Source organism: Pygocentrus nattereri, chromosome 12, assembly GCF_015220715.1.
Source record: "Pygocentrus nattereri isolate fPygNat1 chromosome 12, fPygNat1.pri, whole genome shotgun sequence".
Taxonomy (NCBI): Eukaryota; Metazoa; Chordata; class Actinopteri; order Characiformes; family Serrasalmidae; genus Pygocentrus; species Pygocentrus nattereri.
In genome coordinates this window covers 16271016-16296067 of record NC_051222.1, presented here as the reverse complement: position 1 = coordinate 16296067, position 25052 = coordinate 16271016, and the positions used below count along the sequence as shown (strand labels likewise).

Sequence of the window (25052 nt, the reverse complement as noted above, 5' to 3'; positions counted from 1 at the left end):
AGGTGAGTGTTGCAGGAAAATGTAACCTACCTCCAGAATATTGTTTTGCAGTTCTTTCAAGTTAGAATGTGGCTTTTTTTTTTTTTTTTTTTTTTTTTTAACAAAACTATTATACCAAGTACAACTACTTCTCACTTGTGCTGCATTAAATTGGATTTATGCTTTTTAATCAAATATGCACTTCAGGAGTGATGACACTATCCATGATGTGCCCAGAAAGGAGTAGTGATGTAATTCATGATTCATGTAATTCCAGCTCTGCATTTAACCGTTAAATGCAGGATTTTTTTTTTTTTTTTTTTTTTTTGCTTTCTTTTCTCTGGTTTCCTCCCACAGTCCAAAGACATGCAGTCAAGCCAGTTGGACATGCTACATTGCGTGTGTGTCCGTCTGCCCTGCGATGGACTGGCGACCTGTCCAGGGTGCACCCCCCCCACCGACCCCGAGGGAGAAGCAGCTTAGAAAATGGATGGATGGGACCCCCTGATCCTTCCCCAATGTAAAATGTAGGTTATTAAACTTGTCAGGTATTGAGCCCCTCCACAGCTTGGTTTTGATAGAAACCAGTGCTTGAGAGATTGAGTGGCTTCCAGTAAAGGGTCAGCCGCTTGTTTGGAACGCTTAAGCAGCAAACATCTTAACTATGAGTAGGCTTCAGTGATGCTTGTTTAATTGATGAACATTTGACTGCTTTCCCTACTTTAACCCACTCCTAACTCAATAGGGAGCTGTTGAGTTAGATCAGGTGTCGGGATCAAGTAAATGTGCAGAGCCAGGAAACACTGATCTACAGTACCTACTGTGTCTACCACTGAAAAACATCCCAAAAAAATTGGGACACTGTGCAAAATGTAAATAAAAACAAAATGCAATGATGTGCAAATCATTTAAACCATATATTTAATTAAAAATAGTACAAAGACATGTCAAATGTTGAAAGACATTTTATTGTTTTTTGAAAAATGATCTATGCTACAAAATAAGATTTAGAGAATCTGGAGGAATCTAGGAAACGAGGGAAAAGGCCAAAAACTAGTATATGCAGCGATCTTTGCACCCTCAGGCAGCACTGCCAGTGCTCAGGAACACTTCTGAAAACCACTGTCTGTGAACAGTTTGTCACTGCATTCACAGATGCCAGTTAAAACTTTAAAACGCAAAGAAGAATCCAAATATAAAAATGGTCAAGCTCATTTAAAATGGACTGAGGTGAAGTGGAAAAGTGTCCTGTGGTCCGACGAATGCACATTTGAAATTAATTTTGGAAATCATGGACACTTACAACAGCATGGCTCTGTATTAAAAGAGTCTGGAAGCCAAACCGGCCTGCCTGCAGTCCAGACCTGTCAATACCGAAAATATTTGGCGCATTATGAAATTAAAAATGACAACCCCACGGAAATTCTAGATCAAACAAGAACAGGAAAATATTTCACTTTCAAAACTACATCAAGTGGTGGTCTCAGTTCCCAAACGCTTACATAATGTTGTTAAAAGAATAGGTGATGAAACAGAGCGGGAAGCATGCCCTGTCCCAACTTTTTTTGGAACGTGTTGTTGGCATCAAATTCAAAATGGCCACATCACATACATTATAGTTCCAAAGGTATTCGATCATCTGCCTTCAACACATATAAACTTGACTGACATCCCATTCTTAATCCATAGGGTTTAATATGATTGAATTTGAAATGAGAGCGGGATCGTGAGCGCGCCACTCCGCACAGCTTATCTTAACCAGTTTAGGGATGAAGACTAAAACCTACTGAAGAAATGCATTTAAACTTCATCAGTTTTCCTCTGCTGTGGTCTTAGCTTAGAGTCATTCCATTAAGAGTGCTATTTCATGCCATATGTAAGCGACACAAGTGTAACTTTTAACCTAAAAGTGTTAACATGTATGAAAACTGATCCTTGTTTCTACACTTTGCCCTTTTTATCAGCTCCACTTACCGTGCAGGGCACTTTGTAGTTTTACAGTTACAGACTGTAGTGTTTGTTTCTCTGCATACATTGTTAGCCCCACTTTTACCGTTCAGCAATAGCCAGGACCCCCACAGTACCACCAGAGTAGGTAAAATTAGGGGAGTGTATCATTCTCAGCACTGCTGTAACAGTGGCGTGGTGATGGTGTGTTGTGCTGGTACGAGTGGATCAGACACAGCGGTGCTGATGGAGTTTTTAAACACTGTGTCCACCCACTGTCCACTCTATTAGATGCTCCTATCTTGTCGGTCCACGTTGTAGATGTAAAGTCAGAGACGACAGCTCATCTGCTGCTGCACGGTTTGTGTTAAGCATCCTCTGGTCCTTCATCAGTGGTCACAGGACACTGTTGGCAGGATATTTTTGGTTGGTGGGACTATTCTCAGTCCAGCAGTGACAGTGAGGTGTTTACAAACTCCTGTTTCTGATATAATCGTACTGGCACAACACACCAATATTGCACCACCCTAATATTACCTTCTCTGTGGTCGTTTGGTGGGGGTCCTGACCACTGAAAAACAGGGTAAAAGGGGGCTAAAATCTTTTGTTTTTTGCTCTTCACAAACAACATATTGCTACAGTGCTGATTGTTTATTATGACTACATAAATCTAATCTCATATATATTCATTTCAGTGGTGTGGTGTCCTCATCACCACAGAAACAGGGCATCATGTGCTTAATAACGAAATCCACACCCACAAGTCAAAATCTGTGTCTATGTCTGTGCATGTGTCTAAGAGCAAGAAAGCAATGAGTGAAGACCATTGAGCTCTGGACAAATCAAAGTTAAGTGGCGTTCTTACTTCAGTAAGAATGTTACTGGGCTCACACTTTAAAGAGGCGGTCCGGCTTAAAACTAAAGCTCAACGGTGTTCTGTAGCGCACTGCCGTGTCCCTTTGCCTCATCGGGCTATTCATGATTTTACATCATTTTCATTCATCAGTGTTCTCTCACAGTATCCAGTATACATTATGTAAATAATACGAGCAATAAGAATCCCTGCAGTGTCAACCAATACTGACTGCTAGCATAGCTAGTGAGCTATGACCTAGCAAATGAAGCTGGCATTACTGCAGCTCTTGCCTTGGTCAGTGAGCTTGAAAAGAATTTATGTCTTTATTCAGCACAAAAAGCACATGTTTCATACACTTAAAAACTGGGAAAAGAAGCCAAACTGAGATAAGGCATCTAGCTAGCCGGCTGCCTTGCTAACTTTAGCTTGTAGCATCTGATGAGTGATTTCTGTTGTCTGAGTAACTCATTCTCACCATTTTCAAGATCTGAAGATAATTTCTACAGTTACACATTTACAGGAACAAAAATGACCCCAAAGCAGTTGCAGTACTTCAAAAGTTTGTTGTCCCCCCTTAAACATACACCATCAAGGGGGGAATGATATCACTCTACAGACTATTAGAGCACTGCTGTAAGAAGTGAGTAAGCATACATCAGATTTAGCTCTGGTTAAAAGTTTTCATTTGGAGACATTTTGGAGTGTCCCTCTAATTACCAGTAATCATTTGTTACACAAGAATGCTCCTACCATTTCAGCAGTTTCCGTTTTCGATCCTAAATGATGCACTACAACAGTAGTTTTTTTTTTTAAAGTTTATTTCAAAGTTTGCACCAAAAAACCGCCTCGTTATATACGATGTGTTGCCTTTTTACAGTAGGAAAAAGTAGAAACAGCAAAATATGACTAAAGAACGTCATGACTTCACTTGATAACTTTACAGATTACAATTCAGTTAAGTACAAGCACAGATCTGAAATATCCTGCTATAAAGTTGGCCTGTGATTGCCCAGCTTCAAGACAGGGTTTTACCATACACGGTAGATTTCATAAACGTGGTTTCACTGGGTTTCCTGTGCCTCTGACTTCATGCTTGCTCTTGCTGCTTGATGCAGTTCAGGCATGTCGTGGTATAGGCAGCACTTTTCACACTTGGCTTAGATAAGAACTGCTTGACAGTTCTTGTAACCGCACTGACACGGCACCTCGTGCTCAGGGTCACTTCCCGGGTTATAAGAGTAGTTCCAGGTCAGTTCTGTCCCTGCTGTGACTGCTCTGTGAAATAATGAAGATAGTCAGATACTGGAACACTGGAATAACCCTGCAACAGCTTACCTTGCTTCTAACAGATCTCAAAAAAGCCTATATGGCAAACAACATGGAAACTAAAGAAAAATGGGGAAGAACCATATCTGAAAGGCTGGGGAATGACGGCACATACCTTAGTACAACAAAGCGACTGTTTATAGCTGTTTATCTTTATTTAACACAGTGCATTCTAGTCTGTTCACCCTGGTCTTCTATGAAGAATGTTTGTATCCTGGGATTGTGCCTTTTAGTTGCAGTGCAGTTAAATTAACCATTGCTAGCACTCAAAGATTACTTCCTCTTCCCTCTTCTCCCCTTCTTCTCAAGAGTGTTCAAAGAAACGCATCAGACTTCATGTAAAAGGTTCTACTACAATTAAAATCACATCCATGTTTTTGGCTGAAAAAAATCTTACTTGCTGGAAATAGGCCTTTAAGCTGTAATAAGCCTGGGATTCTACATTATATACATTCCCAAGGAACTTACCTGCATGTAAAGAAGGCAACTGTTGGGAATTTGGAGTCGTGGGTATCAACAAAGACATTCTGGACAAATAGGTTGGGATTGCAGCTGTGCTGTGGTGTCAAAAACAAAGGCAACATGTTAGAAGAGGAATTCATGGCATAACATACCTATCCATAAATAACCTGATGCTTAGGTTGGCGTGTTGATCAAAATAAGACCTTTGAAATAAGACCCAAGTCCTTTAAATGTGTAAAATTCTCAAGAACTGCAACAGAGTTATGCCACGATTTGTGTGCAGTCTTTGTTATTTGTGTTTCTAACATTGTTTTGTTAACCCAACCCACATACTATTTTACAAACCTGCCTTTTATTGTCATTTATTGTCCTAATAATTTCTCTTCTAGTGTTGAACTATTAATGGATTCTACCACACTTTGGCCAACATCTTTTTTTTTTTTATGTGTTCTATAAATAAATATACCATGACTTGAAATCATGAGCGTCACGTACATACAGGTATTGCACACCAGATCTACTTACATTTATAAATCTTGCTACATTTCCTTCTTTTGAAGCATCAAGGTAATACATTTGCTCCTGACAGCCTTGTTTCGATACTTTGGGCACTGTCTGATCTGGAAGGGTGATGCCTCCATTTTCATCCTTGCCATCCAACCTGGGCTTCTTCCTCACTACTTCCTCTTTATCATCTTGGCTTTTAGTTTCTACTAACGTAAAGACAAGATATTTAGTTTGTAAAAAAGCTCATGCACCTTTGTATAATTCTTTGTCAACCTGGACATGGAGCATTAGATGTACCTGTCTTATTGGAATCACGTGATGAAGAGGTATTCATTTCCTCCTGCTGTTCCTGAAACAAAGATCAGCAGGGATTCAGTAAGGAAATCATCTGAAAAATCTCATGTAAACAAAAAGCTGTCAGTGTCCTACATCCTTTAAAACGGCGAGAAACTGAAGGCACTTAAAAGGTCAGTGTTGCAAACATTCTGAATCTGAGTAAATCTAAGTACTGAATAGTAGTACTTATACAGCAGTACTTTAGTACTTCTACAACACTGAATGACACCATGTTCACCAGATGGACAGTTTCTTCTGTTCCTATTAAAATGAATTCAACATGTTTTTAAGGACTGATACGCTGTTTTTGCAGCTTAGTTTCTATATATGGACAAAGAGATGAAGGAAACGTCTGAAACTTTACATATCGCTGTTGTCGGAAGAAAACCTTCTATCTCCATTTTTGTCTATTTTTGTTTTTCAGTTTTTGACATGATTTGAAAATGCCTGTTGCTCTTTACATTGTATGTTAATTTAATGAAGAATGGACCAACAGAAACGGGCCAAAATTACTTGGAAAGACGTCTGGTTCCATTGACTTACATTAAAAGCACAGTAGGTTTTTTCCTTCTCCTGTAAAGTTACCATTTTTGTGATACAAGGGTTTCTTCTGACAACAGCGATATACTTGTAACGTTTATATACACTTTATGGACTAAAGTATGTGGACATGCTCCAAATTCATGAGTTCATGTGTTTCAGCCACATTCACTGCTAACAGATAGATAAAATCAAGCACAGTCATATAATCTCTACAGACAAACACTGGCTTTAGAATGGGTCTAAAGAAATCAGTGATTGTCATAGTGTGCCTCTGCCACAAGTGAGTTAGTGAAATTCCTGCCCTGCTATATCTGCCCCAATTAATTATCCTACTATGGTGAAATGGAAACATCGAGGAGCAACAACAGATCAGCCACGAAGTGGTAGACCACATAATACGCAAAGTGCGGCTGTCGACTGCTGAAGCATGTAATGAAAAAAATGCCTATCCTCTTGTGCTTCACTCTACACACTTCCAAACTGCCTCTGTAAGCAACATCAGCACAGGAACTGTGTCGAGAGCTTTATGAAATGGGTTTCCACTATAAAATGGGCATAAACTGTGCAATTTTAGTAATTTTGCTCTTTGGTGACACATAGTGTACGTTTGGATAGACCATCGTGTACAGACAAAGCCTATGATTAATACACTCAGTGTCCAAAAATGCTCATTGTTATGACATGCTATGTGAAATGTGTGGTGGGTTTTATTCTTAACAACTTCAGCTGAGTACTGAGCAAGCAAACTGCTACACTCTTAAAAGGGACGGTTCTTCAATCAGTGCACTCATGTAAAGTTCTTCTGCTCCACTTCGTGTCATGACTAAGAACAAGCCATGATAAAATCACAGTAACACATGGCCTCTCCTGGCTTATTGGCTAATTTCTATGAAAGATGTTCTTCTGTATTTATTTGTCGCATAGCAAGAGCATGTCTGTATGTGTATATACAGTCATTAAGAACCCTATACTTTGTATTAATAAAGTAAACTCACTTCATTACTGAAAACCTCAGTATCTAGATCTGGATCTAGAGAAGGCATATGATAGGGTGCCAAGAGAGGAACTGTGGTATTGTATGAGGAAGTCAGGTGTAGCTGAAAAGTATGTTAGGGTGGTGCAGGACATGTATGAGGATAGTGAGACAGTGGTGAGGTGTGCAGTTGGAGTGACAAATGGTTTCAAGGTGAAGGTAGGGTTACATCAGGGATCAGCATTGAGCCCCTTCTTGTTTGCAATGGTGATGGAAAGGTTGACAGATGAGGTCAGGCAGGAGGCTCCATGGACCATGATGTTTGCAGATGACATTGTAATCTGTGGTGAGAGTAGAGAGCAGGTGGAAGAGAATCTGGAGAGGTGGAGGTTTGCACTGGAGAGGAGAGGAATGAAGGTCAGTAGAGATAAGACGGAATACATGTGTGTGAATGAGAGGGAGGCAGGTGGAAAGGTGAAGATGCAAGGAGTAGAGGTCGTAAAGGTGGATGACTTCAAATATCTTGGGTCAACCATCCAGAGCAATGGACAGTGTAGAAAAGAGGTAAAGAAGAGGGTGCAGGCAGGATGGAGTGGGTGGAGACGGGTGTCAGGGCTGATGTGTGACAGAAGGATAGCAGCAAGGGTAAAAGGGAAGGTTTACAAGACAGTAGTGCGTCCTGCTATGATGTATGGTTTGGAGACTGTGGCTCTCTGTAAAAGACAGGAGGCTGAGCTGGTGGTGGCGGAGATGAAGATGCTGAGATTTTCGTTGGGAGTGACGAGGATGGACAAGATTAGAAATGAGCAGATCAGAGGGACAGTGAAGGTGGAGCAGTTTGGAGATAAAGCCAGAGAGGCCAGGTTGAGATGGTTTGGACATGTGTTGAGGAGGAATAGTGGATATATTGGGCAAAGAATGTTAGAGATGGAGCTGCCGGGCAGAAGGAGAAGAGGTAGACCTCAGAGAAGGTTTATGGATGTAGTGAAGGTGGACATGGAGATGGTTGGTGTAAAAGTAGAGGAGGCAGTGGATAGATGCAAGATGGAGGCAGATGATCCGCTGTGGCGACCCCTAAAGGGAGCAGCCGAAAGAAGAAGAAGACTTTATTACAGAAAACCTCTGTTTCCACAGTGGCTCAGTCAAGTGTCAGCTCAATAGTGCTAGTGACTGTACATACAACAGTCTGCTGTATGTGCTGTTTGGAGACCAATGAAGGAGCGAATGATGACGTTTTTGAAGGATAGACATATTGGATATTCTTTTGAAAGTTGTGTTTTTCCCATAAACTGTTCATTTTGCACAGCTTGTTATTGTGCTATTTGTTAGTGTTCTGAAACCCCCTCCTCCTCCCTTCACTCCATACTTAAGCCCTATGGCTACAGAACCTACAAGATCATCCATCAATACAGGGAATATCTACGATTTCAAAAAACATTTTAAGTATGGAAAGCAGTGGTAACTGACCTGCTGTTCCAGCTGTTGCTTTTCTCCATCCAGCGCCACTGACAGTTGACCTGCAGGCCTCTGGATCACAGGAATATAAAGAGGAGGAGAAGTGTCCAGTGATTCAGTGACTGTTTTTTTCTGCCCTGTAGGAAGAGTCCATTCCTCCACTACCTCCACCTCGTCATCCGATACTGGGTCCTCCTTAATGTTTTTAGAGGTCGGAGGCTCTTCTAAGCTCCGCCCAAGACCAAGGACAACACCTGAACAAGGGTACATTAATGTGTTTGCAATTCTACAGTGAAAAAGTGCAATATTCCCTAAATGTTAATGTAGACCTTAGAGGTCAGGTGACATAGAAGGTCCAAAGACGGTGGCCTTAAACTGTTGAAGAAGTAAACACCCACAAAACTTACATAAGTTATGTGACAACTCACCTGCATAAGTACAGACAAAGGTACCCCTGTCCAGGTCGTCACGACAGCGCACACCCCACCCCTTGTCATGGGTGCGAAACACCTGCAGGCGAACACGGAGTCCACGCTGGACCACACGATTCAGACACCTGCTTTTCTCACATCCACACCAAGGGCCGCACTCATATAGCCTGTCAAAATGTTACACGGACATTGCATGAAACTGGGATATATAGGCGAAGACTCTGAATTTACCTTATCAATAAGACTGTTGGTGGTTGTGCTGTTGCATGTTTTTATACTTTTTGATTTCCTCACTTTAAACCAATGGTTCTCAAATCTGGAGCACCTCTGTTCTGCACATTTTAGACTTTCCTCTGCTCCCAACACACCTGATTCAATTAATGAAGTAATTAATAAGCTCTTCCTGAGGTGAACTGGGTGTGTTAGAACAGGGAGAACACTACAACATAAAGGCAAGTGATACTCCAGGAACAAGAATGAGAAGCATTGGCGTAGTCACCATGACATTTCCTCAACACTGCAACAAGTTAGGCAGGAAAGTGAATTAGTCATCAATGACATCAATTATGGAGAAAATTTGACACATTTACTAAAAACAAAAGCTCTTTACCACGCTCTATAATGGTAATACGACATATGTAGAGACATTATTACACTGCAATACACTACAGGAAAAGATTTGGTTTCTATTATTTTGTTTTGTTTTTTTTTATATGGTACATTTTCACCAAACAAGCAGAAACCACTTGTACAGATGAATTCTGAATAGCAGCGATGCTGTGATTAGGACAAAGTATGTAATAAATCAAAGGATAATTTTATTATTGATTTGTAGCCTTGATTTTAATAATGCATTTCAAGAGCGTATTGTCTTATGAAGATCAATAGTGGTCATAAAGAACACAATGACAGTGGAGTATCAGCAGATATCTGCCAAACAAAAATGATCACTGGACAGATGTTTACATTTGACCGATATTTCAAACTGGTATTTGATGATGTACAGTGTGGTCCACAGAGCAATCTATCTAGTACCCACACTTCTGATATCGATCCATCCCTAGTTGTCACAATTAAGTCAACAGATCAGTATTCATCATCTTACCCAGTGGACACAGGCTTATTTAGCCGCTGGTGGACGTAAAGCTGGCTTGGATCACCACCAGCCTTCAGAGAAAGCTGAAGACAAGTGCAGCTCTGACTGTCTGTGCAGCCATCTGTGCAGTCGCAACAGGCTGTGAAGAATGGAGCTGTGCTTAAGAAGCAGCCGTGAGGCCAGCGGTCTTTGCGGTAACGAAACTCTTTGGGTTTGACCCCGTCCACCTCGTTACACAGCGGAACTGGGAGCGCCTCTGTCCCACGGCTAATGTCTCTTTCAAATAAGATGGTTGCCGGAAGAGATTGAGTGGATCCGAGCAGTTGTGGCTGAGCCTGGCGGTCTGGCAGCACCTGTGGATTGAAGCTAAAATTCACAGGCAGCAGAATACCAAGGCTTTTGGTCTGTCGAAGGAACTGCAGCACATCGTCCATGCAGCACAAGCCCCGCCCACAAGGGGCTTTATAGAGCACATCTGCCTCCACTGAGTCTGGCTCCTCCCCTTGTGGCTCTGCCTCTTGCTCTGCAAATGAGCGGAGCTTGGCACAATGTCGCTGGAAGTGACAGAGAAGAGGCACTCTCAAAGGATTATGACCCAGAAAATGGTTTACACTAGGTGGTAGGCGAGGAAGGCAGGCTGCACTGCAGTCGTGTTGCTGATAAGAAACTTGAATGGGTGACATGGGGGCCAACTGGTCCTCCGGTGATAGTCTGGAAGGTGACAGCAGCACCACGTGGTCATATTGGTCAAATTTTCCTGATAACACGGCATCACTTCTGTTAGACAAAGACATTTGGCTGTTGTCTGAAACAGACTCCGGATTCCTTGAACTCCTACGAAAACACAACCAAAACAAACCAGTAAAATTAAAGACGTATTTTTGTGCCATTTCTTTTTAAACATAAGCTCTGGGTGTGTAGCATATGGTACATTGCCAGACAGTAACCCCTTGTACTAAGTGTAAACCTGCCTGCAAGGAAAGATAACCCAACAAGAAAGCACAAACCTTGAGCTGTCCTCGTGTAAAACATCCTCTGGCACAGGTCCATCCTTCATTTTCAGCAGAGTGCAGTGAGAATCTGACACAGACACGGTCAGAATGTCTGTAAGAAAAAGTAAATTTTAGTAAAATGAGATTAAAAAGACCCTACTCTAATTGCAGATTTTATACAGTTCAATATTAACGTTTTTCCAACCATATCATGATATCAACTGGTACTCTATGCTAAAACAGTGTCTTACAAAGCTTGTTTTGTACTGTAAACGTTAACCAGGTAGAAACCATTTTCAAAAAAGAAGAAAAACAAGATTTTGATCTATATTGAAAACAAACTGACAGTCTGAAGCACCAAGCAGATTACATCTTGCAGTTAAATTTGTTTTCCTGTCTTTCAATGCCACTAAATCAAAATATCAGTGTTGTTGTGTATACAAATGTCGGTTTAGACAATATCTCACACCACTCTAGTTTCACACATCAGCGCTACACAGGACTGACTCGTTTTGAACAGCTTTAAAACAGCATTATACGACGGTTGATTTTTTTTGTTCTTGGGCTCCCCTTACAGTTGCAGAGTGTATTTCACTTTTATACCACTGTCATAAACACAAATCGTGCTGAGCTCCCCTCATATGCGTGCATTTGTTGACGAGCTGAAGGATAAACCATCCAACTCCCCTTTGTGTGCACGCAGGCATATGGATGCTACAGATTACTCATGATTTCTATGTGTAAATAACCAAATTCATGTGTGTAGACTGCCGCAATTCGGCGCAACATCTGTATCAGAAAGGACAGAACTATGTAGAATATAGAGTAATATCACAGGATTTTATTACATGGGGTTGCAAACTTCCATGGCTTATTTGGCGTGATATTAACAAAGACTGACTAAACTTTTTGGCGTGAGATGAATTTATTTGCATGCTAGCCTGAAACGGGACTGAGGTTTTGGCATCAATAATGCTACAAAAGCTACAAAATGCTGTGAAACAGGGAGGACACAGACAAGCTTATAGCCTACATACAGTCTGCTGTTGGGTATTCTTGTTTGCCTGTTAGCCATGAGACTGTCTTGCATCCTTCTATGTATTTTAACTCTTACCAACAAGTAAAAGCCAGTCCGAGATTTACTCTTGTACAGTCTCTTGCTTGGTCACTCTCTCTTCGTCTTTCTCACTTCCTTCAACAACTTATTTGGTCTTTCGGCAGCCTCTGCTATGGTGTCCATGCTGAGAATATGGAGCTTCTTCTTATAGCTAACTGAAGAGTCATAGTTGTTGCTGTGCATCGGGGTGCCTGTACAGTTCTTTCGACAGGTTTCGTGCTTGCTTCTCCAAAGTTACATGTTCTGAGCCCAGAGTGGCAATGGCTGAGATGCCATTTTCTCTATTATAACTACTATAAGTCAGTGTACCATCAAAATGATTTTGAAGTTGTTATTTAAGGTAAAATTGTTACATAATGTTGCTTTAAGTATAAGACAGAGAACAGGAAAGTGAGCAAATAGGCAGGTACAAACTGACAGTGGGATGTGTCAAAGCAAAATAAAAACACTAAATATCTGGCCTTTTTCAAAACACACAAAGAGTCATGCACTTTTGTACATTAAAATTGTAGTGTAAAATCTCCAACATAACCTTCCAGCTCCAACATGACAGAGAAGCAGCCTTTTTTAAGACCATGTTAAAGCTCTATAAGGAACGCTGGACAAAAAAATATAAAGAGACACATTCGAATTTTGGGAGAATAATACCTTCACTGATGAGCACCTCTTCAATAGCAACATTCTTCAAGGCCGCCCTCAGTGTCACGTCAGCCTCCAAGACAATATTCCTGGCTTGGATGTAGCCTAAAGAATCACAAAACCTCTGAGTTAGCAAGAGTCTCACTTGGTGAGGCATGAATGGTGGGAGTGGGAAATAAAGAAGAAATATTAGAGAAATATTATTTTCCCCACCTGCTGGTGCACATTGACATAATCAAAATTCCTATTTGAGGCTGCCTGCTAAATGTATTACATTATGCTGGAAGAAATATTATTTTTTTAATAATATATGGTAATGATAATGCTAATAATACGATGAACTGTGTTTAATGAGACCAGGGATATGAACTAACAAGATAAAAAAAGGTCCATTTTCATTTAAAGTTGACATTAATATTACTTTATTAATTACGTTTATTATCATTTCAGCTGGTGGTATGTGTGGTGTGAATAGGAAGGAAAAAAGACGGATCAGCTTGTTCTAAGAAAAAAACCTATCTAGAAGACCTCAGGGACAGGAGTTCAAGGGAAGCTCACTCATCTTGTTTACCAGGCAGAATATTTTCCTCCAGTACTTTGCAAAGGCATATTCACAACCTGTTTTCCTGTGCAAGGCAGTTACAGTTCTGAATAGTTTGTAATGTTTGAGTGAAAATTCTTTTAGTGTAACTTCTGGACATCACATGTCTATCAAAAAAGGTCTTTGTTATTTTTTCAATTCGAAGTAGAATTAATTAAGAAACTTGGTTCATGACCTAGGCCTGTATGGATGTCAATGCCATGTATATTATGTTAAACATATGCTTAGTGGTGCTTAGTGGTCTGTGTTGTGATCCTGCATTTACCTTTGTCTGAGGCAGTCTTATTTTTGATGTTGTCTCTTAGAGTCATGAGGAACCCCAGTAACTCATCAAAAGCCCGGTCTACATCCACTTCAGACCAGAAGTACTTTGCTCTCTCTGTAAGACATTTGAATTCTATTTTACAAGACATACTCTTCTTTGCAATAAGAAGGCTTCTGCATCTGGATAGATATAGCAGTTTAGACATCTTATGTATTGACGTTGAAGGATTATGTAATTCACACTAAAAATTAAGGTTGTAACAATTTTAATACAATACTGAGTTTTTAAAAAGGAGCATTCAAAACACTGTACTTAATTTTAAACCACAGGGCATTATGCTTCTTGGTATCTTCCAAGCATCTCTCTTTTAAGGTCTTGTGGAAAGCGCCAACAAAATTAGGGTGCATCCTATGTATTTTTGCCTTATTTATAGTTCAGTTGTGCTGTTCTATAGGATCACTCTAACTATCAAATCAATCTGTGGAGTATGTATGTAAGTTTAGTGCAATAAGGACACTAGTAACATAAAATATAAAAAAATTGTGTCAAATCTTGATCTTAGAATCTGGAATCAAATGGAACAGTAATTACACTATCTTTCCAAAAGTGTTCGCTCACCCATCCAATTCAGGTGTTCCAATCACTTCCATGGCCACAGGTGTATAAAACCAAGCACCTAGGCCTGCAGACTGCTTCTACAGACATTAGTGAAAGAATGGTCGCTCTCAGGAGTACCTGATAGGGTCTCTGGTACCGTGATAGGATGCCACCTATGCAACAAGTCCAGTCATGAAATTTCCTCGCTACTAAATATTCCACAGTCAACCGTCAGTGGTATTATAAGAAAGTGGAAGCGATTGGGAACGACAGCAACTCAGCCACGAAGTGGTCAGCCACGTAAAATGACAGAGTGGGGTCAGCAGATGCTGAGGAGCATAGTGCGCAGAGGTCGCCAACTTTCTGCAGACTCAATCGCTACAGACCTGCAAACTTCATGTGGCCTTCAGATCAACTCAAGAACAGCATAGAGAACTTCATAGAATGGGTTTCCGTGGCTGAGCAGCTGCATCCAAGCCTTACATCACCAAGCGCAATGCAAAGCATCGAATGCAGCAGTGTAAAGTTCCGCCACTGGACTCTAGAGGAGTGGAGACGTGTTCTCTGGAGTGACAAATCATGCTTCTCCGTCTGGCACTCCGATGGATGAGTCTAGGTTTGGCAATTTCCAGGAGAACGGTACTTGTCTGACTGCATTGTGCCAAGTGTAAAGTTTGGTGGAGAGGGGTTATGGTGAGGGGTTGTTGTGCAGAAGTTGTTTTAGTGAAAGGAATTAGTTTCAGTGAAAGGAATTCTTAATGCTTCAGCAGACCAAGAGATTTTGGACAATTTCAAGTCCTGTTCTCAACCTAAAAAACACCTTTGGGATGAATTAGAGTGGAGACTGCGAGCCAGGCCTCTAATGCACTTCTGGAAGAACGGTCAAAAATTCCTATAAACACACTCTTAAATCTTGTGGAACGCCTTCCCAGAAGAGTTGAAGCTGTTATAGCTGCAAAGGGAGGCTGACATCATATTAAACCCTATGAATTAAGAATGGGATGGCGTTAAAGTTCCTACGTGTGTGAAGGCAGACTAGCGAATACCTTTGGCAATATAGTGTGTATACTTTATTAACATTAGTCACCAATTGTATTTTTGGTTTTCCTGAAGGGTTGGTATCATGGTGTAAAGCAGCGGTCACCAGCCCTCCTCCTGGGGATCTAGTTTCTTGTAGTTCAGTTCCAACAAGCTGTCACTCCCCTCAGGTAAGGCAGTGTTTCTCAGTCCTGGTCCTGATCCAACTAAGCTCATTAACAGCCCACTGCTGAGTTAAGGTGGGTGTGTTAAGGCAAGAAAAACACTAAAATGTGCAGGAGAGTGGGCCTCCAGGACCAGGGTTGAGAAACGCTGCACTCAGGAATCTGATCCAGCCAATCAAGGTCTTAAGAAGTTACTAAGTTGGAGCAGGTGTGGCAGACTGCAGTTTGATCTAGACTTTGCAGGAAGGTAGACCTCCAGGACCAGGGTTGGTTACCACTGTTGTAAAGGATTCTTTGTAAGTTTTAACTAGTTTTCTGAGACGCATATGCATATATATAGATGCATATGGTCGTTTTCTAATGGGATCTAAAGGTGTCCTCCAGGAAACTAGTGGTCTCTAATGGTAACCATTAAGCCCATTCCCATTAGAAAGCAAAACTCTCAGGTTTTAATCTCTGTGGTCTTTTTCCAACAGGGATTACTAATGGGAACAGGTTAAAGGGATAGGCTACATTGCCACAGCCTACATTTGTGCATATAGTGGTCCAAACCACAGAAGCTACAGATGAGCAGGTTCCTTTACTGTCGATAAGGCGTGTTTACAGTCATTACACTTGCAATATTGCGAACTTAAAGTAACATAAACAAACAGCTTACCAACATCAGACTCGTCCATTTAAGCGATGTGTTGTGCCGTTTCAGACAAAACCGATTAACTAGCAGCAGAAATAACGGCGACTGCTAACTTTAGCTAACTAGGTAGCTAGCTGGGTTACTTCGAGCCGACTGGGGGTGCCGGGGAAATGTCACTGATATCAGTCCAGATTTTACTGTTCCGCGTTCGGTTTGCGTCCAGTTTCTAAAAGAAGTCCATTTGGACCGCAAATGATTTCATGGCTAAGTCTCATAACTAGTTTAGCCAGCCGGCTAACTCTTTAGCTGCAGACGCTGGAAACAGTGGGAGTCGTGCTAACACCACGACATTACAGTCAGCTTCGCTGTGTGCTCAGTTTCTGTGATGTAGTTTGGATTAAAAGCAAAGAATGAGATGTTCAGTCACTGGTTCACAGTGGGAAATATAACTAAACCCATGTTTCTTTCTCTTGAATGAACCAACCGCGAGGTCCTCCCACAATTCAGCGCGGTGTTTTGGTTATAACGCTGGTGATGGGGAGTCGATTCTTCGACTCCAGCACTGGGAGTCAGGGCCGACCATAGATATATCTATGAGGCCGATTCCGGGCCAATGACTCTGAGAGCCGAAGCGCTTGGAGTCGATTCTTTGTTGTTGTTGTAATTAGCTAAAGGAGCACTCAATAGAAGCCACTGGAAAAATACACAGCTATTTAGTAAGTCATACGTTTTCCACAATTATGACTTAAAGTCTAATAATAATGCATAATGAGATTATATCGTACAATCTCATAATTATGACAGCATCTTATAACAATGACTGGCATAATTATGACGTATCTCATGACTTATTGTGTCATTTATAAATGATTTGCTCATAATTATGAGAAGACTGTCTCATTATTTTGAGACACTATGTCATCATGTTTAGATACTAAGCCATAATTATAGAAAACATTCTAATTATTATGACTTTTCTTAATGGGTATATATTGTTTACAGCTTCAAACGACCATTTAAAATAAAAATAACGCGTATTTTTCACATAACGCTGTGGAAAAAAACATGAAGCTGAAGTTGTCATGATTTCTTGCCCGCTTCTTATTCAATAATTACGTTCCACCTTAAATCGTGCCGCGGTTTCATGCTCGCGCCTGTTCACTTCAGCATCATTTAAGGTGGAACGTGAAATTCCAATACGAAACTGGCGAAAACGCCAAATTCAGCCTCATGATAACAGGAACAAGATCACATTCAGCCGCTCGGGAATGAAAACTGTACTTTAGATCTGTTTAACCGGCTAACGGCGGTCCACTTCCACAGACTCGCGGCTGCGGTGATGCTTTTCTCAGTACTGAGAGGAGTCGAGGAGTCGACTCCGTCGATTCAGCCACATGAGCCGAGAGTCGTGCGTCGCCTCCTAACGCTACGTCACACCAAATGACCAAAGCAGTTAGTTGATCACCAATGTAGTCGATTATTCAAGGCTTATAGATCATTTTAAACTTGCATGTAGGTGCACTTACTAGTAACATATTACTTAATAACAAGCAATGCTATATATAGACGTGGGCACGGTCTGACATTTCTTATTAATAAGGGAAATTATTATATTTCTTATAATATAGTCCATTAGTCACTAATGGTATTTAGTGTTTTCATGATGGGTTGATATCACAATGGACTCTAATGGTTTGACAGGTGTAATTGGACTGAGAACACGTATCCTACAGGAAACTAGTGGTGTCTAATGGTAACCATTAAGGCAATTCCCATTATACATCAAAACTATCAGGTTTTAATTCCAGTGGTTAATGGCAGTTTTACAGCAGAGTGTTTAGCACACATTCAGAGGCAACTGTGCAATCCTTTCTTATAAATGAGGTATAACTGCTAACAATCAATTGGAAAATTATATACATGATTTAAACTAAATCTCTTCACATTTAATATAATCACATATTTTATCCAATTCAATCCAATTTAATAGGAATTTCTAGAGGATTCCTATAATGTTATAGTTAATGCAGACAGTTTACTGCAGTGCACCACACACAAATTATAGATTAATATTAGACATCTTAAATCTAGTCAGTATATTTAATATTTCTCACTACGAGATTGTTTAACTTCTATTATATTTACTAGTTTTATCATTTTACTTGTTTTAAATAACACTTTCATGGCATAGAATTACTCACAACAAATAAAAACCGTTATTATGCTTACTATACAACAGTGCCATAATGCAGAGCATTAGGTACATCGACTAGATTTAAGTTTTCACTTGCCAATATGTCATGTTTGTAACACTGTCTAATAATAAACTATAATTCGTGTATGGTGCACTGTAGTAAACTGTGGTTACTGTCTGTACTAATGCAATAGGAATCCTATAGAAATTCCTATTGAATTAGATCATCATAGAAGTTAGAATCATCTCTATGAAACAGACAATATGTGAATATACTTAGTTTAAATCATGCATGTAAATCTGCAGTTGATTGTTATTTATTTTATTTATTTATAAATAATAAAGTTTATTTAAAAGATCTATATTTTTGCAGTGTACATGCAGGTGGAAATGTTTTATTGTAGCTGTTGGAACAAAAATTCATGTCTCCAAAAAGTTACTTTATGGGAGAAAAAAAAATCTTTCTATTGTTTTGTTCACCTGGGAAATCGGATACAGTGTAAATGGCTGTTGGTGTTTTCAAATTACGTAAAACACAAATGACACAGGTTTTGTACCAACAGAGACTATATAAAATATATATTAAAAAAGAATGATATAAAAAGGTGCTATATAAAAACAAATCATTCATACAAAAATATTAATATATCCCTGCTGTTGGAACAAAACCTTGTATCTCCAAAATGGTAACTTTACAGGAGAAGGAAAAGACATACTTTACTTTTAATGTAAGTCAATGGAACCAGAATTTTTCGAAGTATTTTTGAGCCGTTTCCTTTGGTCCATTCATCATAAACTTTAAACACAATGTAAAGAGTAACAGGCATTTTCAAATTTTGTCAAATACTGAAAAACGGCACAAGATTTTGTTTCTGAACAAAGCAATATTAATTTCATATGATATTACTGTAGATCTGTTTTGTAAGGGTTTTTTGTAAAATATTGACCGTGTCGGTCTAAAACCGTCCTTTCACGGTTTGACCGATCATGAAGGCTCAGGTGTGCAGATCAGTTAGTGAAGCTTTCTGGGGGATGTGTGCAGCAGATGCCATGTCTATGCAAGTTCACTGGAGCTACAATGTCCAGGACATCCAAACTGATTTCAACGACTGGATCACAGAATTCAGTGCACCTAAAGAACGGCATCCTTCAAGTATCCAACCCTCTCCAGCGCAGGTGCTTGGTGTTCATCAGCTGCTTAATTCATTTATTTTTTACATTTGCAAAATGGCAAATATTTACGTCAGTATGTTGTTTGTTTGGGTTGCCATTTCAAACAAACTCCGTCTCTCACTGTCTCTGTCTTGGTTTTAGCTGGCAGTGGGCACACAGCCTCATTATCTGACAACAAATCTCCGTGTTGGGGAATGTCATCCTCCATGACAAACTGAAGTACTGGAAAGCCCCTAAAGGCTCAGTGCACCATAAAGGTAATCCTCAAAGAATGACTAAATTCTAGTTATTGCTGTTATTTTCTCCTCTTTTTTTATAGTACCTTCTGTGTAGTCAAGGATACAGCAACTGTATCTTCATTAACGGCAAAACTGCAGGCAAATTTTATTTTCATATATAATTCGGCAGGAATACAGAACAGCTCTCCCTGTTTAAACTAGGACCCTCTTTGATTCACTCTTTTGTAGGTCCGCTGGCAGGAGAGAACACACTGAATTTACTCTGCGCATTAAGGGTTGCTCAAGTGCTTTCTTCAGGGCGCTTTGTCAGTGTTGCTGTCCTCTCTGACTATGTCCACTTCCTGACCAACCCTGGCAGTCACAGCGACACCTACGCAGAGTCATTTCATCGATCCTTCTTCACTGACTGGCAGGAGCTGTACCCTACATCAGATGGTTGATCTTTGAACACCTGTACCATCCAAGATGCCACTGATTTTGGCTCCTTTCATCTTAATGTACTAGAGTCAAATAGGTTTCCATTCTCCTTCCACAAACACTAGCAAAAATCTCAATTAACCTAATGAATTGTCGCAACACGCAAATAAATGTTATTATTACATGTATCATTATTGAAAGGGCATTTATTGTGTATATATTTGAATAAACAAAATTTATAGAATATTAATTAATAATGATATTATTAAGTATTATATGTAGTTAAAAGGCAACTCCTGGTTTGACCAATCAGTGCTTCATTAAATTGTGCTCATGATGTAATTGATGATATTAACAAGTCTCTGTGGTGGCTGTGAAGGTGTCAAGGAAAAATATGGATCCAAGAAATTCTTGTTACTTTTTATTGTTTTTATGTTTACTCTAATTATGAATGTGACTTTATTCTAATGCATATTGTGATAAACTCACTGCTGAGATAAATTGTTTAAAAATTTGCTTAGATGCCTAAAACTTTTACACAGTACTATAGTTAGAGTAACCTAACCATTAGCTAATTCTCTAAGTACATCAAAACCATTGCACTTAGTGTAGAGCAGTGGCTCCCACTATCAGTCCTGGTATTCCCATGCTCTGTGTGCTCTCGCTTCTCTAAAGCACTTGAACCAGCACACAAGGATTTTGTTGAATAGTTAATGAGTTGAATATGGTGTGATGGATGAGACAAAGCACAAAATGTGCACATTGTGGTATCACAAGGACCAGGAAACCCTTGACTAGAGCAACGGCTGGTAAATATTATTTGAAATAATGTTTTTCTCTGAAGTATTGTAATGTCCAGGAAGACTAACCGTTTTAAGCAGTTTGCAAAGTCATTTCAGTTTGTAAAGTATTGTATGTACACATGGTCTGCACTGTGCTATAGGTTTCTAAACTCTTCAGAGGAGAGACTGAAGGTCCACCAGAAGGCTGTAGAAGCACTTGGACTTGCTTGCTACACAAAAGGTGTGCCTTTATTCTGTACCCACTATAAAAAACTGCTGTCACCTTCTGGTCGTGGCAATTAATCAGCTACACTTACCATATATAGGTACAAAACTTACACCAGTGCTGCATCCAGTGATATGCCACTGCCATGTTAGTGCCACTGCTGTGCTGAGAATAGTCCATCACACAAATAATATCTGGACAGCATCAGTCCTGTAGCGGTCACTTTCCACTGAATGACAGAGATGGGATGGCTAATAAAATGTACATTGACAGAAGGGCAGAGTAATTGTAAACCTACAAAAAGAAACAGTATTGTAGGTTTAGTTGATAGAATGCCCAACAAATGTGGGTACAAGGTCAGTGTACTAAATAAACTGACAGTTTAGTGAAGATCTGTTAATGTGCTTTTAGCATTATGTATTTTAATAATTCAAAAAGAGACCACTTACTCAGAAATCTGCTTTAGATCTCTGATTCGCCGAGTTTTCTACTCATGTGACTGCGTGTGTGATGAGTTCTTGGGAAGGCTGGTGCTCCTCTTTTGTGGTTTTAAGACTACAGCCACTAAAAAAAGCAACAAACACAACTCAAAGTGCAAAAATAAACCTCAGCACTCTTTTTGCAACACATGGAAAAAAGTCATTTCAAAAACATTTGTTGGGGCCCTGTTTTTCAGTTTAGGGTGCTGTTTTTCATATCAGTGTTTTTCTGGTGAAATGAAGCGATTCTTTCCATTTTATAGAATACGAGTGACGCTCATAACCCTTCATTATTTGTGCGCCGCAAGTGCAGTCTTTTCTATTTGGCTTATGTCTTTCACAATGACGTGAAGGGGGGAATCCTAGCCAACACCAACTGTGGTGGTGAGTGGTGAAATGAGTGTTTTTGTGTCTTTCGGTTTGCACACTTAGTCAGTGATGTACAAATAACATGGTGTCGGGTTTTCTTTATTGGATGTATTATATAAATGCAGTTCTGAGAAGTTGGCGTGTCTGCATCCTTGTACAGTTGTAGGTAACTTGTTCGCATATTACATGCATGGACTGCGGAAGGTTTTTTTTGGTAGGCGGGGCCAGGCATCGTCACAATGCCACAGTACCTTTAATCTACTCCCAGAACACTATGGTAGTTTGCCTTTACTTGTTGACTACTACTTGATTGGTTACATTAACATTGGTGCAGAAGTATAGTCAAGTTTCTTTAAATGTTCTGTAAAACATTATATGACCACAGATTGTACTGACAAGTTCCAGATTTTCCAGTGAGCAAGAAAATTTATCAGCAAGTAAGAAAACATGGTTAAAGATTATTACATTTGAACATGACACTGAACCGCTGTAAATTTAATTTGTTATTAAGTAGGGTTTGTCACAAAACAACGCTATCTAAGGCTAATTTCTGTTTAGCTTATTACAAAAACAGATCTGCCACACGCCTTTCCATAGTACACAGTCACAGGTTTGCTCAGTCGGTTATATCAGTTGCTCACCAAGCATTTCATCATAATTTCCTCTAATCAATAATTTCCTCTATTAATTACAATCAATAATTTAGCAATTTTCTGTTTGAAAATGCACTCATGCAAGTGTAAGCAGTGCTACAAAATTTATTCACCCACTGTAACTGGCTCTGGAGTGTGCTAAATAATATTTACATTAAATAATTCAAATCCTTATAATGATGGCAGTTATGGCTCAGCTATCCTCTTCACCACTACAGTCCGGTACAGTGACCGCATTACTGCTGCCACCTGTCAAAGCCTGCGACCGATCTCACGATCCCTCTTCCCATCACTCGTGAACAAGACCCCGAGATACTTAAACTCCTCCACCTGGGGCAAGTCCTTTCCCCTTACCTGGAGTGGGCATGCCATCCTTTTCCAGGCTAAGACCATGGACTGTGGGGTGCTGATCCGCATACCAACCGCTTCACACTTAGCTGCAAACTGCTCCAGTGAGCACTGGAGGCATCCATGTGATTCAGCCAAAAGAACAACATCGTCTGCAAATAGCAGAGACGCCACGCTCCGGCCTCCACACATAATGCCCTCCTGACCTTGGCTACGCCTTGACACCCTGTCCATGAATATCACGAGCAGGAATGGAGACAGGGCACAACCCTGCCAGAGGGTTGTCCGACTTAATGCTAAGTATACGAACACAGCTCTCACTCTGGGAGTACAGAGATTGAATGGCTGGAGTAGTAGCCCCGGTACCCCATACTCCCGGAGGACCTCCCACAAGATATCTTGGGGAACCTGGTCGTAAGCCTTCTCCAAATCCACAAAACACATGTAGACTGGGCTGGCAAACTCCCATGCCCCTCAACGATCCACGAGAGGGTGAAAAGCTGGTCCATTATTCCATTGTTCCTCCTAAATCTGAGGTTCAACTATCGGTCACAGTCTCCATTCCAGCACCTTGGCATAGATTTCCCAGAGAGGCTGAGCAGTGTGATACCGGCGGTGGCGTGGTGGGTAGCGCTGTCGCCTCACAGCAAAGAGGGCCTGGGTTCGATTCCCCGGCCGGAGCGACCAGGGTCCTCTCTGTGTGGAGTTTGCATGTTCTCCCCGTGTCTGTGTGGGTTTCCTCCCACAGTCCAAAAAGACATGCAGTCAGGCCAATTGTGTAAAATGATCAAATTGTAAGTCGCTCTGGATAAGAGCGTCAGCCAAATGCCTGTAATGTAATGTAATGTAATGTGATACCCCAATAGTTGGCACACACCCTCCGGTCGCCTTTTTACAAATGGGGACCACCACCCCGGTCTGCCAGTCCAAGGGTACTATTCCTGAGGTCCATGCACGTGTGCCACAACAGCCCCACAATATCCAGAGCCTTAAGCATCTCTGGACGAATCTCATCCACCCCGGGTGCCTTGCCACTGAAGAGCTTGCCAACTACCTCAGTGACCTCCACCAGACAAATGGAGCTTGACCCACCAGAGGCCTCCGGCCCTGACTCCTGTGAGGGAGGCATGTCTCCTGGATTAAGGAGTTCTTCAAAGTGTTCCTTCTACCGACCAGCAATATCTTCATTTGAAGTCAGAGTTTCTCCACCCTTGCTGAATACAACTTACAGCCACCCCAACCACTCCTGAGTCCCCGGACAGTTGTCCAGAACCTCCTTGAAGCCGACCAATAGTCTTTTTCCATGGCTTCGCCAAACTCCTCCCACACCCTGGATTTTGCTTCTGCCACTGTTGCAGCTGCCACCTTTTTTGCCTGTCAGTACCTCTCTGCTGAGTCGGCAGTCCTTCGGGCCATCCAGTCCCTAAAAGCCACAGCTATGCCTGGCAGCTTCCACAATGGAGGTTTTGAACAGGGTCCATTCAGACTCCATGTCCCCTACCTCCCCTGGGACATGAGAAAAGCTCTCCCAGAGGTGGGAGTTGAAATCATTCCGAAAAGGGGCCTCCAACAGTCGTTCACAGCACACCCTCACTATTTTCTTGGGCCTACCAGGTCTGACCATCAGTTTTCCTTGCCATCTGATCCAACTCACCACCAGATGGTGATCAGTTGACAGCTCAGCACCTCTCTTTACCAGAGTGTCCAGAACATATGGTCCCAAGTCAGATGAAACGACAACAAAGTTGATCATTGACCTCTGGCCCAAGGAGCTCTGGTACCATGTACACTTATGAACATCCTTGTGTTCGAACTTGGTGTTCGTTATGGACAATCCATGCCTGGCACAGAAGTCCAATAACAATTCTCCATTCGGGTTTAGATTGGGCAAGCCATTCTTCCCAATCATGCCTCTCCATGTCTCCCAGTCATTGCCAACATGAGCATTGAAGTTCCCCAATAAGGACTGTAGGCGGGACCTCAGAACCCCACCCATTCACTCCAAGAAGGCTGAATACTCTGACCTGTTGTTTGGTGCATAAGCATACACAACAGTCAGAGTTTTCCTCTCTGCAAATTTAATTTGCATTGAGGTGACCCTCTCGTCCATCAGGACAAACTCCAACTGCATGGCTACCAGCCGGGGACTTGTGAGTATCCCCACTCCCGCCTGGCGCCTCTCACCCTGTGCATCCCCTATCAAGGAGTTTGGTT

The 25052-nt window shown here is 41.0% G+C and overlaps 1 protein-coding gene and 1 long non-coding RNA gene across 4 annotated transcripts; one reads left to right on the top strand and one right to left on the bottom strand.

Annotated features, from left to right (window-relative positions):
- Window positions 1-3589: 3589 nt before the first annotated feature.
- Window positions 3590-16494, bottom strand: setdb2 (SET domain bifurcated histone lysine methyltransferase 2). 2 transcript variants are annotated; one of them, XM_017701836.2, is made up of 11 exons: window positions 15983-16494; window positions 13526-13639; window positions 12669-12764; window positions 10919-11015; window positions 9921-10745; window positions 8813-8982; window positions 8397-8638; window positions 5375-5426; window positions 5096-5283; window positions 4577-4665; window positions 3590-4057 (listed from the first exon to the last, which is right to left on the bottom strand). In XM_017701836.2, the coding sequence occupies exons 1-11, from the start codon at window positions 15999-16001 to the stop codon at window positions 3940-3942; spliced, it is 2010 nt and encodes a 669-aa protein (XP_017557325.1). In that variant the 5' UTR covers window positions 16002-16494; the 3' UTR covers window positions 3590-3939. The 2 variants fall into 2 exon arrangements, with proteins under 2 accessions (XP_017557325.1, XP_017557326.1); XM_017701837.2 differs by having other exon boundaries at window positions 5096-5280.
- On the top strand, window positions 15524-20169 carry LOC108429815. Of its 2 annotated transcripts, none has more exons than XR_001858037.2 (4): window positions 15524-15620; window positions 19195-19328; window positions 19467-19582; window positions 19793-20169. It is a non-coding gene; the product is annotated as an uncharacterized LOC108429815 (long non-coding RNA). The 2 variants fall into 2 exon arrangements; XR_001858038.2 differs by having other exon boundaries at window positions 15529-15620; window positions 19146-19328.
- The last annotated feature ends 4883 nt before the right edge of the window (window positions 20170-25052 follow it).

Excerpts from the sequence above, each read along its gene's own strand:
- setdb2 (XM_017701836.2), bottom strand. Across the intron at positions 11,016-12,668 it reads AGAGGTGCTCATCAGTGAAG|ACATTCTGACCGTGTCTGTG; the intron begins GTATTATTCTCC and ends TTTTTCTTACAG. Across the intron at positions 5,284-5,374 it reads ACGTGATTCCAATAAGACAG|TAGAAACTAAAAGCCAAGAT; the intron begins GTACATCTAATG and ends TCTTTACGTTAG.